The sequence below is a fragment of the Micropterus salmoides genome, unplaced genomic scaffold (assembly GCF_014851395.1).
Source record: "Micropterus salmoides isolate LMB-PRFRI ecotype aquatic unplaced genomic scaffold, ASM1485139v1 Ms_hic_scaffold_6, whole genome shotgun sequence".
Classification (NCBI taxonomy): Eukaryota; Metazoa; Chordata; class Actinopteri; order Centrarchiformes; family Centrarchidae; genus Micropterus; species Micropterus salmoides.
Genome location: NW_024044348.1, coordinates 5,053,079 through 5,065,047, shown reverse-complemented (window position 1 = coordinate 5,065,047; position 11,969 = coordinate 5,053,079). Strand labels below are relative to the sequence as shown.

Below are 11,969 nucleotides of genomic sequence, written 5' to 3'. Positions count from 1 at the left end.
TAATTTCAGGCTGTATTTTCAACCTGCCATAAAACGTATCCCCCCTTTATCAAGCACAGATGATGGCCTACTATTATATTACAATAATAAGTATTTAATTTAGTGTGTACTTTACATCAAGACTAATAACAGGGGTGAACATGAAGACGTGTGTGGCCCCCTCAATAAAACTGGTCTAGACCTCTCCCACTGCTCCTCATGGCCAGTCTGATACTGGTGTGCACCAGGCGTGAAGAGCCCAATAATTCCCTCAATCGATGGAGACTGAAACAGGGGAGTGAATATTGGATTAAGATTGATCAGGTAGACAGAAAATGTGCCCCTAAATGATTGTGTCTGTCAGTGTGAGTAGGAGATTATCTGCTAATACGTTCACCATAACAAGTTCATAATACATTTAGAGCAGTGTGTCTGTCAGCAGCCGTGGAAGCAACATTAACACATAGCACAATTAAATGTCAAGTCCCATGAAAAGATCAAACTCACTGTGTTTGCGTGTGTTTTAAATCTTGCTATATCTTCTTTTTCTGTTGCATAGAGCTCCATTGTTGTCCATTAAGAACACATCAGTGACCGACACTGTTGCACTGTGTGACATATTTCTTCATCACCATGAACACACACACACACACACACACACACACACACACACACAGTGTTTTGTCTCGATCCCACATACACCGTCCTGCTGCCCTAAATACTCACTAGCACCAAATGAGCATTCATCCGCCGCTGAAAATAGTCCCTAACAAATTTTCTATTTTCTCCTGTTTGAGTTACGTTTGATTAAAAACTACAGTGACAAGGAAAAAAACTGAGACTTTTAATAAAAATAAACTATTTGTTGTGTGTGTTGGAGGACCCAAAAGCAACGCTCAGGCGAAACAGGTTTTATTAAGGGAAAAAGGGGTTGAGGAAGTGGAGGTGAGGGAGAGGTGGATGCCGGAGGAACACGGGCACACGGGCCGAGGAGCAGGTGGGACCAAGGAGGCTGAGACGAGGGGACTGGGGAGCACCGGGGGTCCGAGGAAGAGAGGGGGCACGGGAGAACTGAGGAGTGTGGTGGCACGAGGGGGAGCCGAGGGGAGAGGGCAGGTAGTCGAGCCCAGCTGACTTGACAGAGGACGGATGTGAGTGATCCTGGGGAAAGGCAGGCAGGGTTAGTAATTGGGAAAACAGAAGGGGGGAACAGAGATGTTGCAGGACCAAAGCTTGAGGCAAGTAGTGGCACCAGGTCAAGAGCAACGAGGATCAAGCGGAGATTGCGTGGAGAACCGGGATTGAAATACTGGCTGAGATGGAGTGATTGCTGGCAGGTGTGGCAGGCAGAGGAGGCTGCTGACGAGGTGCAGGTGTGGGTCGTCAGCTGGGCTCAGGAGCAGAGAGAGAGGAGAGCACATGTGGGGGGAGAGGAGGAGACACAGAGAGGCAGGCAAAATGCAGGGTAAAACAGAATGCAAGAAAAAAGGAGAAATAAACAGGACACTCACCGTCAGCCGGGCTGCCACCACAACACAGGATTTACATTTTAACTATGATCTTGGGACAGGAAAAGTATTGAGAGTTGGACTAAAGCCCCGATCACACAAGTAGCCCACAGATTAACCTTGGAGAGACCAAATAGTCAGGCATGTTTAGCCGTTGACTCCCAAGTAGTTCACCAACTAACCCTTTCAGTATGCACGATGTAACCAAACCTCTACAACCACCTAGTTTTTGCAGATTGATTTTTTCTGTGCCACTTTCTGGTGTTACGTAGCCTGGTGCCTTTTCATTTATATTTATCAACACGTTCTCACTCCCAAGTCATCACAAATGTACGTATGGTCAACACCCCTCGGCTTCAGTTTGTAACGCACCGGGGGACCTTTTTGGCACCATAGATCAATGCAATAGGGGAAGCCCAGTAGCATCATTTATGAACGCTAAATGTAGGTGTAGGGTTCTGAACACTAAAGTCCAAGTAAGGAGGTGATTTTGGTGGACAGATCGGTCAGAAACTGGACTTTCACCCAGGAGACCGGTGTTGGTTTCCCGTGTGAAAAAAACAACAAAACAAACTATGAAAGTAACGTTACTTAATTTATGTAAGTAACGTAGTTATTGTAACCCAAAGCATGATCTGTTACATTTATATTTACTCATTTAGCTGACGCCAAAGCGAGTTACAATTGCCACATACGTCAGAGGTCGCACACCTCCGGAGCAACTAGGGGTTGCTCAACGACACATTGGTGGATTGTTTCACAGCGTTAACCACTAGTTTTATTTTCAATGTGTAAATGGATGTTGCATATTTATAGTTCCTAACTCTTACATGTCCAAAATCAACGCTAAAGGTGTACCCAGGCGTTAAAAAGCGGCACCAAGTGTGCTTGACTAATCATCTATATGTGACGAGTTGGGAGAGAGAATGTGTTGAAATTATTGACAAAAACAGAAATATAGAGTATTTCCAGCCTTATTCTTCAAGTCTATCAAATGTTTTGTTTGGCTGGTTTTGCCTGATGATGAGCAAACACACCTACAGTGAGCCCTTTACATTTCCTCTGGCGCCTCCATCAGGTTAAAAGTGGTTTAATTTAAGACAACCTCTGCAAATCATGAGAGTCCCGTTAGCCTGAGCTGTGCTTTTTGTAATGTGCTGATTTGCATGTTAGCAAACGTTAAATGTTAGCATGTTTACAGGCTAAACTAGGATGGTGGACATCACCTCCAACGAATCAGCTGGCTTTTATAAGGTTAATCCCAGTGACTTAAAAGATGCCTTGCTTCACAGCTCTCAGGGTTGTTTGTTTGTTAATGTGAAGGGAGTTTGAAGAACATTGATTTTTATCATAGGTCTTTGCCCGGTTCGTCTATCCTTTTAGTGAGCACATCATTATCACCTCTCAAACTCAAAATGAAATGGGCGGTGACGTGTGATTTTTCTGGCCCCGACGGGCATTATTCTCCCTGACCTAAAGCCCTGGATGCTCTTTAGGTTGAATTAACACCTCCAAATGTATGAACGCTCCCTGAGGAAGCTTGTTGATGTTTATCCACCTCTGCAGCACCGGCGAGTGTCAGTGGGAAGATTGTTTGAATATCCACTGACCCTGATCTGTTAAATATGCCTACAGGCTGTGGCATCATGGGATTACCTCCCCACCTGGATACATGCCACACGGGGGTTTTGTGATGTCTGATTTAAGGGGTCGGCTCAGATATAAAAGGCTTGTGAGTTTCACAGTGAGCGCTGTTGGAGCAGGAGAGCCACACTGCAGGCGGTTGATCTGCCTACATGTCATCGTTCAGCGCCAGGCAGCTAAATTAAGAGCGTTAGTGGCTCATTGAGTAAAGGGTTTCTTTCTTTCTCTCTCCGCTCATCTCAGGATAAATGGGAATTGACTGATGACCACTCAAAAGTTGATGCACATGTAGAGCTAATTATTCTGTCCCTTTCACAGCTCTCATTCATTTCCTCTCATCCTAATCCCCCCGTGTCTCCTCTCCTCCCATTTGTGTCTTCTTGTTCCTTTCCTTTTTTCTCTCCTCTCTTGTCTCGGCTTATTTTGTTTTCTCATTCCTTTTCCCGTTTGTCTCCTCTCTCCTATATCATTGTTTCCTCTCCTCCTCTCTCCTCTTTTTGTTATCCTCTCTTCTCTTCTCTTTTTCTTTTCTTTTCCTTTCCTCTCCTCTACCGTCTTGCTGTCTTCTATTTCCTTTCTGTCCTCTTTTCTGTCTTTTTTTGTTTACCTCTCCTCCCCTCTCCTCCTAATCTTCCTTCCCATTCCTTTCTCCTTTCCTCTCCCCTAGCTGTATTACCTCTCCTCTTGCCTCCTCTTTTCTTGTCTTCTTTGTCTTCTGCTTTCCTCTTTTCTCATCCTGTCCTCTCCAGTCTCCATTTTCTTTCCTTTATTGTCCCTTTACATTCATTTTGCTCATCCCTAGCTGTCTTCTTTTCCTTTTCTCTCCCCTTTCTTTCTCCTCACCCCAGACTTCTTCTCTTATCATCTCCTCACTTTTCCCCACCTCCTCTCTGTCCATGTTTCCTCTCCTATCCTTTCTTTCTTCATCCATCTTCTCCTCGTTCCCTTTCCTCTTCCTCCCACTCTCTCTCTCTCGTAGTGCCCTCGTTTTCTATCTAATACCTTCCTCTCATCTCTCATTTCATTTCTCTCCTCTTTCTTATCCTCTCGCCTCCTGTTTTCTTCTTCTTCCTTTCCTTCTCTCCTCTTCTCACCCCTGTACATCTCCTCCCGTTGTTTCATTTGCGCTCCTCTCTTGTCTTTCCTCTCCTCATCCCTGTCTCTCCCCTTTCCCTTTCTCTTCTTCCCACTCTCTCTTGCAGTGCCCTCCTCTCCTGTCTAATACCCTCCTCTAATCACTCATTTTATCCCCCTCTCCTCCCTTCTCTCTCTCTCTCTCCTCAAATTTCCCAACCTTTTCCATACTCTTCTTCTCCTTCAAACATCTCTTCCACTCTTCCTCTCTTCTCCACGCATCTCCTACTCTTTCCTCTCTCTTAGTCTCTCTCTCTCTCTCTCTCTCTCTCTCTCTCTCTCTCCTCCACCTCCTCTCTCTATCTCTATTCCAGCAGTAGAGAATCGCTGAGCAGCAGCAGCAGCAGCAGCAGTGTCACTCAGCACGCCAACGACTCGCATGAAAGTGAGGACCTCTGTTTCTCTTTTTCTTTCTCTTTCTTTTCATGTTTTTATTTTGCATCGCTTCCTCCCCCTCGTCCTCCTCCTCTTCTTCCCATTCACTCTTTTTTTTCTCTTTCCCTCATTTCTTCTCTACTTTTCAGTCTTTTTTTCTGCCACATTGATCTTTTTCAGAGTGCAGCAGTATGAGGGTACTGTGCATTCCAAATACTGTAGGTTTTCTGTGCTTGCTCCAACTAGCATGTAGCCATATGCTTTTCTTTTTTTCTTTCTTTATTTTGCATCTCACTGGAAATAAGTGGGTCAGTCTTATAGCTTTAATACAGCATGTTAACCTCTGGGCTCAGATGTGCTTATGAATGGGTATTTTAGCACGCATTACTTTAAAAAAAATCCTAACTTAAGTCATGCAAATTTTTCTCGCAGTGGCAGATGTGTTGCGGCATGAATGCTGAGATGAAGCATGTGTATTTCAGGGTACAATATTATTAAATATTGTCCATAGCTGTTAGTGCTGTGGGGATTTGAGACATGCATGTTTAATATTTTATTTTGAGAGACAGCTAATTTGTTAAAAAAAATATTTTGAAGCTGGAGAGGATCTTCTGAAACCCCAGAGACAGCTTTTGATTTCTCTTTGGCTGATTCTTTCATTGGATTTCTATTCCTTTTATTATTTTTATACTTTCTGTTATTTTCTCACTGACACTCTGTCTGTGGTGACCGCACTGGAGGTACCAAAAAAATGGGGATCAAAATGTCAGTCATTTAACCAAGATGGACTTATCGGATGTACTGACTCCTGTAATGGCCACGATGCCAGCCACTTTATCACCAAACTCTTCTCTGGAGAACCAGACGTCCTCTTCCTCACCGAGATCTCCTTCTCTACCTCCTCACTCGCATGTTGCGTCAGTGTTCATCGTGTTGGTGGTCACAGTCATCATCCTGGGGACTGTGGTTGGTAATGTGCTGGTCGTGGTGGCAGTGTTCACCAGCAGAGCCCTGAGGGCGCCTCAAAACCTCTTCCTGGTCTCTCTGGCTTCAGCGGACATACTGGTGGCGACACTGGTCATCCCTTTCTCCTTGGCTAATGAGGTAAGGAAACAGTTTGTTCAGACTCCACTGTACGACATATTTGCAGCTGGTATTTACATGCAATCTGTATCCGGATAGCTTATCTGAACAAGGGAAAACACACATTGCAGGTGCAAATGCAGTTTGAGCGCATTGCAATTAGTTCGGCCACAGACGATCTAGAGATGGAGGCTGGAGGCTCACATTGCGATCAGATGCAAATGGCGTCTGTGTAGTTTGGCCACATCCCAGCAGAAGTTTCGGACAAATTTTGACCCCATGTTGGCTCTTGATGAAAAGTTTGGGAATCACCAAAGTTCACAAAGGCCATGAATGTCTGAACCAAATTTCATGGTAATCCATCCATAAGTTGTCAAGAAATTTCAGTTAACACCATAAATATCAACCTGCCATTGGCATAGCAGGAGAAGTCAGAGGCTCACCAAAATCCTTAGATTACATCCTCTGGGGACCATGGATAGCTCTACTAAATGTCATGCTGATCCATCCAATAGTTGTCAAAACATTTCACTAAAAACCAACCAAAAATATCCACATCATGATGGCACTATAGAGAAAAAGTCACAAGGTTTCCTCCTCTGGGGACAATAAATGAGACAGCCGGGACCAAAGTGGTGAACCAATAGACTCCAATCCCTAGAGCCATGCCAACCCGTTCTCACTCCCAAGTTGTCACATATGGACGCATGGTGAGCGCCAGGCAGCTAGACACCTTAGCATCCATTTTTAACACATAGGGGGCCTCATATTTCAGCGCACTTAGGGGAGCCCTGTATACCGTCGTATGTCAACGCTACATGTAGGTGTGTGATATTTAACAGACAAGTCTGAGTAAGGACGCGGGTGGTTGGGACAGAAACCAGACCTTCAACCAGGAGAGCAATGTTTGTTTCCCATGTGAAACAAAAAGTCAACATTGAACGCTTATATTTAAGTTACGTAGGTTGTGTAAGTTACACAGGAAATGTTACTTAACTAAAGTAACTTTAGTGACGTAAATAACATTATTTTAAACCTAACCAAGTATTTTTGGTGACTAAACCTAAACAAATGTGAAGTTTGACAAAGTTAACAACGTGCCGTTTCACAAACTACTAGTTTTATTTTGAAAGTCTAACTGGATGTTGCATATTTATTGTTGCTAACTTTCCCGCAGAGCCAGGTCGTTAAAAAGTGATGCTAAAGGGTCTTGAACAACAAGTTGAAACGTCACCTGACTCCACCTCTTCCTGCTATCTCAACGAGTCAAGCTCTTCCTCTGCAAGGAAAAAAATAAGTAGAACCCACAAAGCAAGATCGCTAACTTTTTCATTCAGACCCAATCGCAATGTGGAAGGAATTGAGATGATGTCAACATCCAGATGACTTGATACTGATCAGATGTTAATACCAGATGGAAAATGAGCTTCTGGTGTTGGTTTGAGTTTGTGTGACAAATCTGATGACAGCAAGTATAAACTGTGTTTGTGGGTCAATGAAATCCACCAATGGGCAAAACTTCAGTGTTCACTGTGTGATGTAAATTAAGCATAACACCACTTTCAAGACAACTGATAATCCATCCAACTTTATTCAGTGGTGATATTTTTTGGTGATGGCAAATTAAATTCAAACACCTCATGCATTTACTACATTATACTTTGATATCCCCAAGAGGTTTATGGTTCCCTGTGTTGAAAAATAGTTTTTCATGCGTTCACGCTGTAACTCTAATGAAATTAAAACCTCTGAGTTGTCTGAATGACTGGAAGGGAATGGTTGATGCTGTTTGGAGAAATGTTCACATTTTGCTTTGAAGTGTTATTTGTCTGTTACAACACGTTCAATTAATTTGGACGAATCGTTAAACATAAAAGAAGCCACACTTCTTCCTTTTAGGGATGTCTTCTCTGTTGCAGTAAACAGCCTATATTTTAGGAGATTTAGGCTGTGAACATTGACTTGTTTACTACTTGGTGAGCGTCTACTTGATGTAAAGCTCTCTGATGTCTCTTTACTGAGCTGTCCCTCGCTTTTCATCAGCTATTAAAGGGGATGGGTTAAGCGATTCTAATCCAATAGATGTTTGTTTTTTTTGTCAAATTCAGTAAATATCTCCTCGGCCCACTAGCTGTCTGTTCTGTGTGCTGAAAAGGAAACCGGTGTCTGGACCTACACAGCCATAGCTCTGTAAATGGTAAATGAACAATGTGGCCTCCCCCCCCGCCACACAACACTGTTCCAGCCATTCCAGACTTGATTTGTGTGTCAGGTAACATTAAATGACTTGCCCACAGACATTCAGCTTACCTTCTAGTTCGCCAAGACATGCTGATGTTGTGGTGTCACTGTCTGGTGTGCTGGCCACCCTCTCTCATGTTAGCTTTGCAGCAGCAATTGTAACAATAGTACGCAAACATTTGTTACATAACCTGCTGTGTAGTTGTTTTATCATGGCATATGTCATGGTGTTTCTCCAGAATCGCTTACTCCACCTTTAATATTTGAAATTTCCCTGCAGCTTCTTCTGTGTTGCATTAAACATATACACATTCTGTCTGGTTTACTTATGATCTGACTGATCTGTAATTGAACTGGATGTCATCGTGTTACTTCTCTGTCCCCTGTTTTCCCCTGAGCTAATGAGCTGTTGGTTATATAATACCACCTAAATGAGGGGAGTCATTATATCAGTTATTATGACAAACTGTAGAACGGTCTGAGACTAAAATAAAGGGATGGCAATGTCTGTTAGTTGGTCCACGACTAAAATATCTCAAGAACTCTTGCATGGATTGTAGGGCTGGAAAATAAAACAATAACAATAATTATCACGATATAATGTTTAATAAATATTCAATAGATGTTTGATTTTATTCACTTGAATCATACACGAATTAGACACAAAACAATTTTTTATTAAGATGTTTATTTGGTTGAGGAAAAAGGACTGAAAAAAGCTTTTACTTAATTTTACTTTGCTGACAAAGATTTTATCATAATTGTTTTGAATGTTCCATCTGTTAGGCATCAAGGGTCGACCATAAAGAAGAGTTTAAACCACAATCAACCATCAGCTTTTATTCACTTCCCTTTCTCTCAGGAGCATAAATCAGCCTTTAAACTCCCATAAAATAACGATTTGTGACTTATCGTGATAATTATCGATATTGAAACTTGATGTCATTTTTGGCCATATCGTCCAGCCATAATGGATTGCAATGTAGTTTTGGTCCCCACATTACTGGTTCCACAGGGTTAATACTACTGACTTTGGTGATCCATTGACCTTACCTTTAGCGCCACCATGAGGTAGACATTTGTGGTTTGCTGTGAAATTAGACATTCACGCCCCCGTCATGATAAAATGTAATAACTTTGGTGATATTCTGACTTCATCTAGCGCCATCATCAGGCCAAAACTTCTATTTGACATGTACTTTTTTTATGACCAAACACTTGCACAACTAATGACATTCCCATCAGTGTCAGGTGCACTTTGTATGTAGTGTACAAAAAAACGAATTCTGACATGCTAAACTATGGTAAACAATCTCCTTGCCTAACATCAGCATGTTACTGTGAGCAGGTTAACATAAGCATCACTGTCTCACAGAGTTTTTCTAGTATTGCTGTAGACTCTTAGTATTGTTTTCCCCTCCCCTGATTAATAAGTAAATCATTGATAAAATGTCAAAAATAGCAAAATCATCCATCACAAGTTCCCAGAGCCCAAGGTGACATCTTCAGATTGCTTGTTAGGGCTGATCAAAAGTCATAAACACAGATATATTCAATTTACAATTGCATAATTGCATACAAATGCATAGTTTGTTGTCTGTTTATGTAATGTGCTTATGTAAAAAAGCAATTTGAGGCACGTTGATTATTTTCCTGCCAAACATGAATATCAGTAACGGCCTAAAAAATCTAGCATCAGCTGGACTCTATTTACAATAATATTACAGAGATCATTTAGGAAGGTGAAACCAGAGAAAGCTTAGCTTTGTAAAGGATAACGATGAATTGATTATCAAAATTGTTGTTGATTACTAATTAATTGTTTCAGCTGTAATCAAAACTCCTATGACGTTCTCAGGAAAACCAAAGGCAAAAGTTCCAATAGTTCCCTCTCAGTCTTCCTCCAAACTTTAAAAGATCCTCATTTCAAAGCATCCAAAACCATAAACTGGAAATGAAGTTCCCCAGAAAGCAAATGCGATATTTAGCCAAGCAACTGCACTGCAGCTAAGAAAGTCCAATATTTATTTTTTATCACCTGCCAGTGAGGAAAATACAGGTGATGAAGAGGTAAATATTATACTTTTCAACTTTAGACAGACCTCATTTTGATTGCAGAGCACATGCTGTGGAGGAACCTGATGGATATTTTAGTTTCTTGTAGCTGTGAAAAGATTGTCGACTTAAATAATTTTCCGAGAGGACTGATATGAAACCACAGGGGAAAACTCACTGAGAGGTTTTCTACAAACTAAATACAGTTGCAGTCAACATGGTAGTAATGAGATATTGACTGATTTTTTTATTTCAAGGTGAAACAATCCTTTAGGCACCTCACACAAGGCCTCCATGACTGGCTGACTGGAAACAAACGCTTTTTCTTTTCCTCTGCATTACTGGTGCTGAAAAGCACCTCATCATTAACTGGTTTCTCCTCTTTGCAGGTCATGGGGTACTGGTACTTTGGTTCCACCTGGTGCTCCTTCTACCTGGCTCTTGACGTCCTCTTTTGCACTTCCTCCATCGTCCACCTCTGCGCCATCAGCCTGGATCGCTACTGGTCCGTCACTAAAGCCGTCAGCTACAACCGTAAACGGACTCCTAAACGGATTAAGGCTATGATCAGCATCGTGTGGCTCATTTCCATTGTCATCTCCTCTCCTCCGCTCCTCATGACGCAGAAAGAGGAGGATTTGGAGACGGAGGAGGAGAGCAACACACGGAGGCAGGAGTGTCTTCTCAACAACCAGACGTGGTACATCCTCTCCTCCTGCCTCGTGTCCTTCTTCGTCCCGGGGGTCATCATGATACTCGTTTACTGTAAGATCTACCGTGTTGCCAAACAGCGAGCCTCCACCGTGTTTGTGGCGAAGAACGTGGTGGAGAGGCAGCCATCACAGTCTGAGACCTGCTTTGTGGGCACAGCCAGGACTTGCCAAAGAAAGGGAGCCAGCTGCGGCGAATCCCAGTATGAGCTGGACAGCCCGCGGCCTGCATACCGACACAGCTCTTCCAACATAGACAGCAACAGCAGCAGTCAAAGGAGAGGAGAGCTGGATGATATTGACTTGGAGGAGAGGAGCTGCGAAGCTGATATAAAAACATCCTCCTCCTTTTCCTCGGCTCTTCGCTTCCCCAGGAGAGCCGCAGGAAGTGTAAAAACAGAGGAGGGGAAGGACGCAGAGGGAACCACAAACAGGTTGAAGCCTCCTCCTCCTCCTCCTTCCTGCGCCTCCATATCATGGGCATCATCCGACCACTGCTCCCACCACTTCCTCCTCCCCTCTCCAGTGCCTGTCCGCAGCAGACAGATGTCCATGTCCAGAAACAAAGTGGCGCAAATGAGGGAGAAGCGCTTTACATTTGTTTTGGCTGTGGTGATGGGGGTTTTTGTCCTCTGCTGGTTCCCATTTTTCTTCACTTACAGTCTCCACGCTGTCTGCAGAGAGAACTGCACGATCCCTGATACACTCTTTAACCTGTTTTTCTGGATCGGATACTGCAACAGCTGCCTGAACCCCATCATATACACCATCTTCAACCGAGACTTCAGGAGGGCCTTCAAGAAGATTTTATTTGAGACTCATAAACGAACATAAGATGTGAATGTCTGTGTGTGTGTGTGTGTGTGTGTGTGTGTGCACACAGTTTTAATCCTGTTTTCCACTGTGCTGTCATACCGACATTAAAGGGCTTGTCATACAGCCTGAGTATTGATTTATTATTCAACTACTCACTGATTTATTAAATCATTACTTTCTATTCTAGTGTAAATGAGCCAGAAGAAGATGATGACACACTAATGCAGTGACAAAAGGGTTTCAAACTCTGCTTCCTTGATGCAACATGAGTTCAACTTGAACTTGAAAATTAATTAGAGGAAAATGGCCACAGGGCAGTGAACTACATCCCCGCAGAGCTCCAAGATGTCTGTGCACTGAAGCAAGCAGGCTGACTGACTCTTCAATTATCATGTTGACAAAAAAGTTGAGTTACAAGGAACTG

General features: G+C 43.0%; 1 protein-coding gene across 1 annotated transcript; it reads left to right on the top strand.

Moving 5' to 3' along the window:
- Positions 1 to 4,570: 4,570 nt before the first annotated feature.
- Positions 4,571 to 11,654, top strand: LOC119890270 (alpha-2Db adrenergic receptor-like). The gene is made up of 2 exons (XM_038701448.1): positions 4,571 to 5,744; positions 10,409 to 11,654. Exons 1-2 carry the CDS (start codon positions 5,424 to 5,426, stop codon positions 11,561 to 11,563), a joined length of 1,476 nt encoding a protein of 491 aa, XP_038557376.1. The 5' UTR covers positions 4,571 to 5,423; the 3' UTR covers positions 11,564 to 11,654.
- The last annotated feature ends 315 nt before the right edge of the window (positions 11,655 to 11,969 follow it).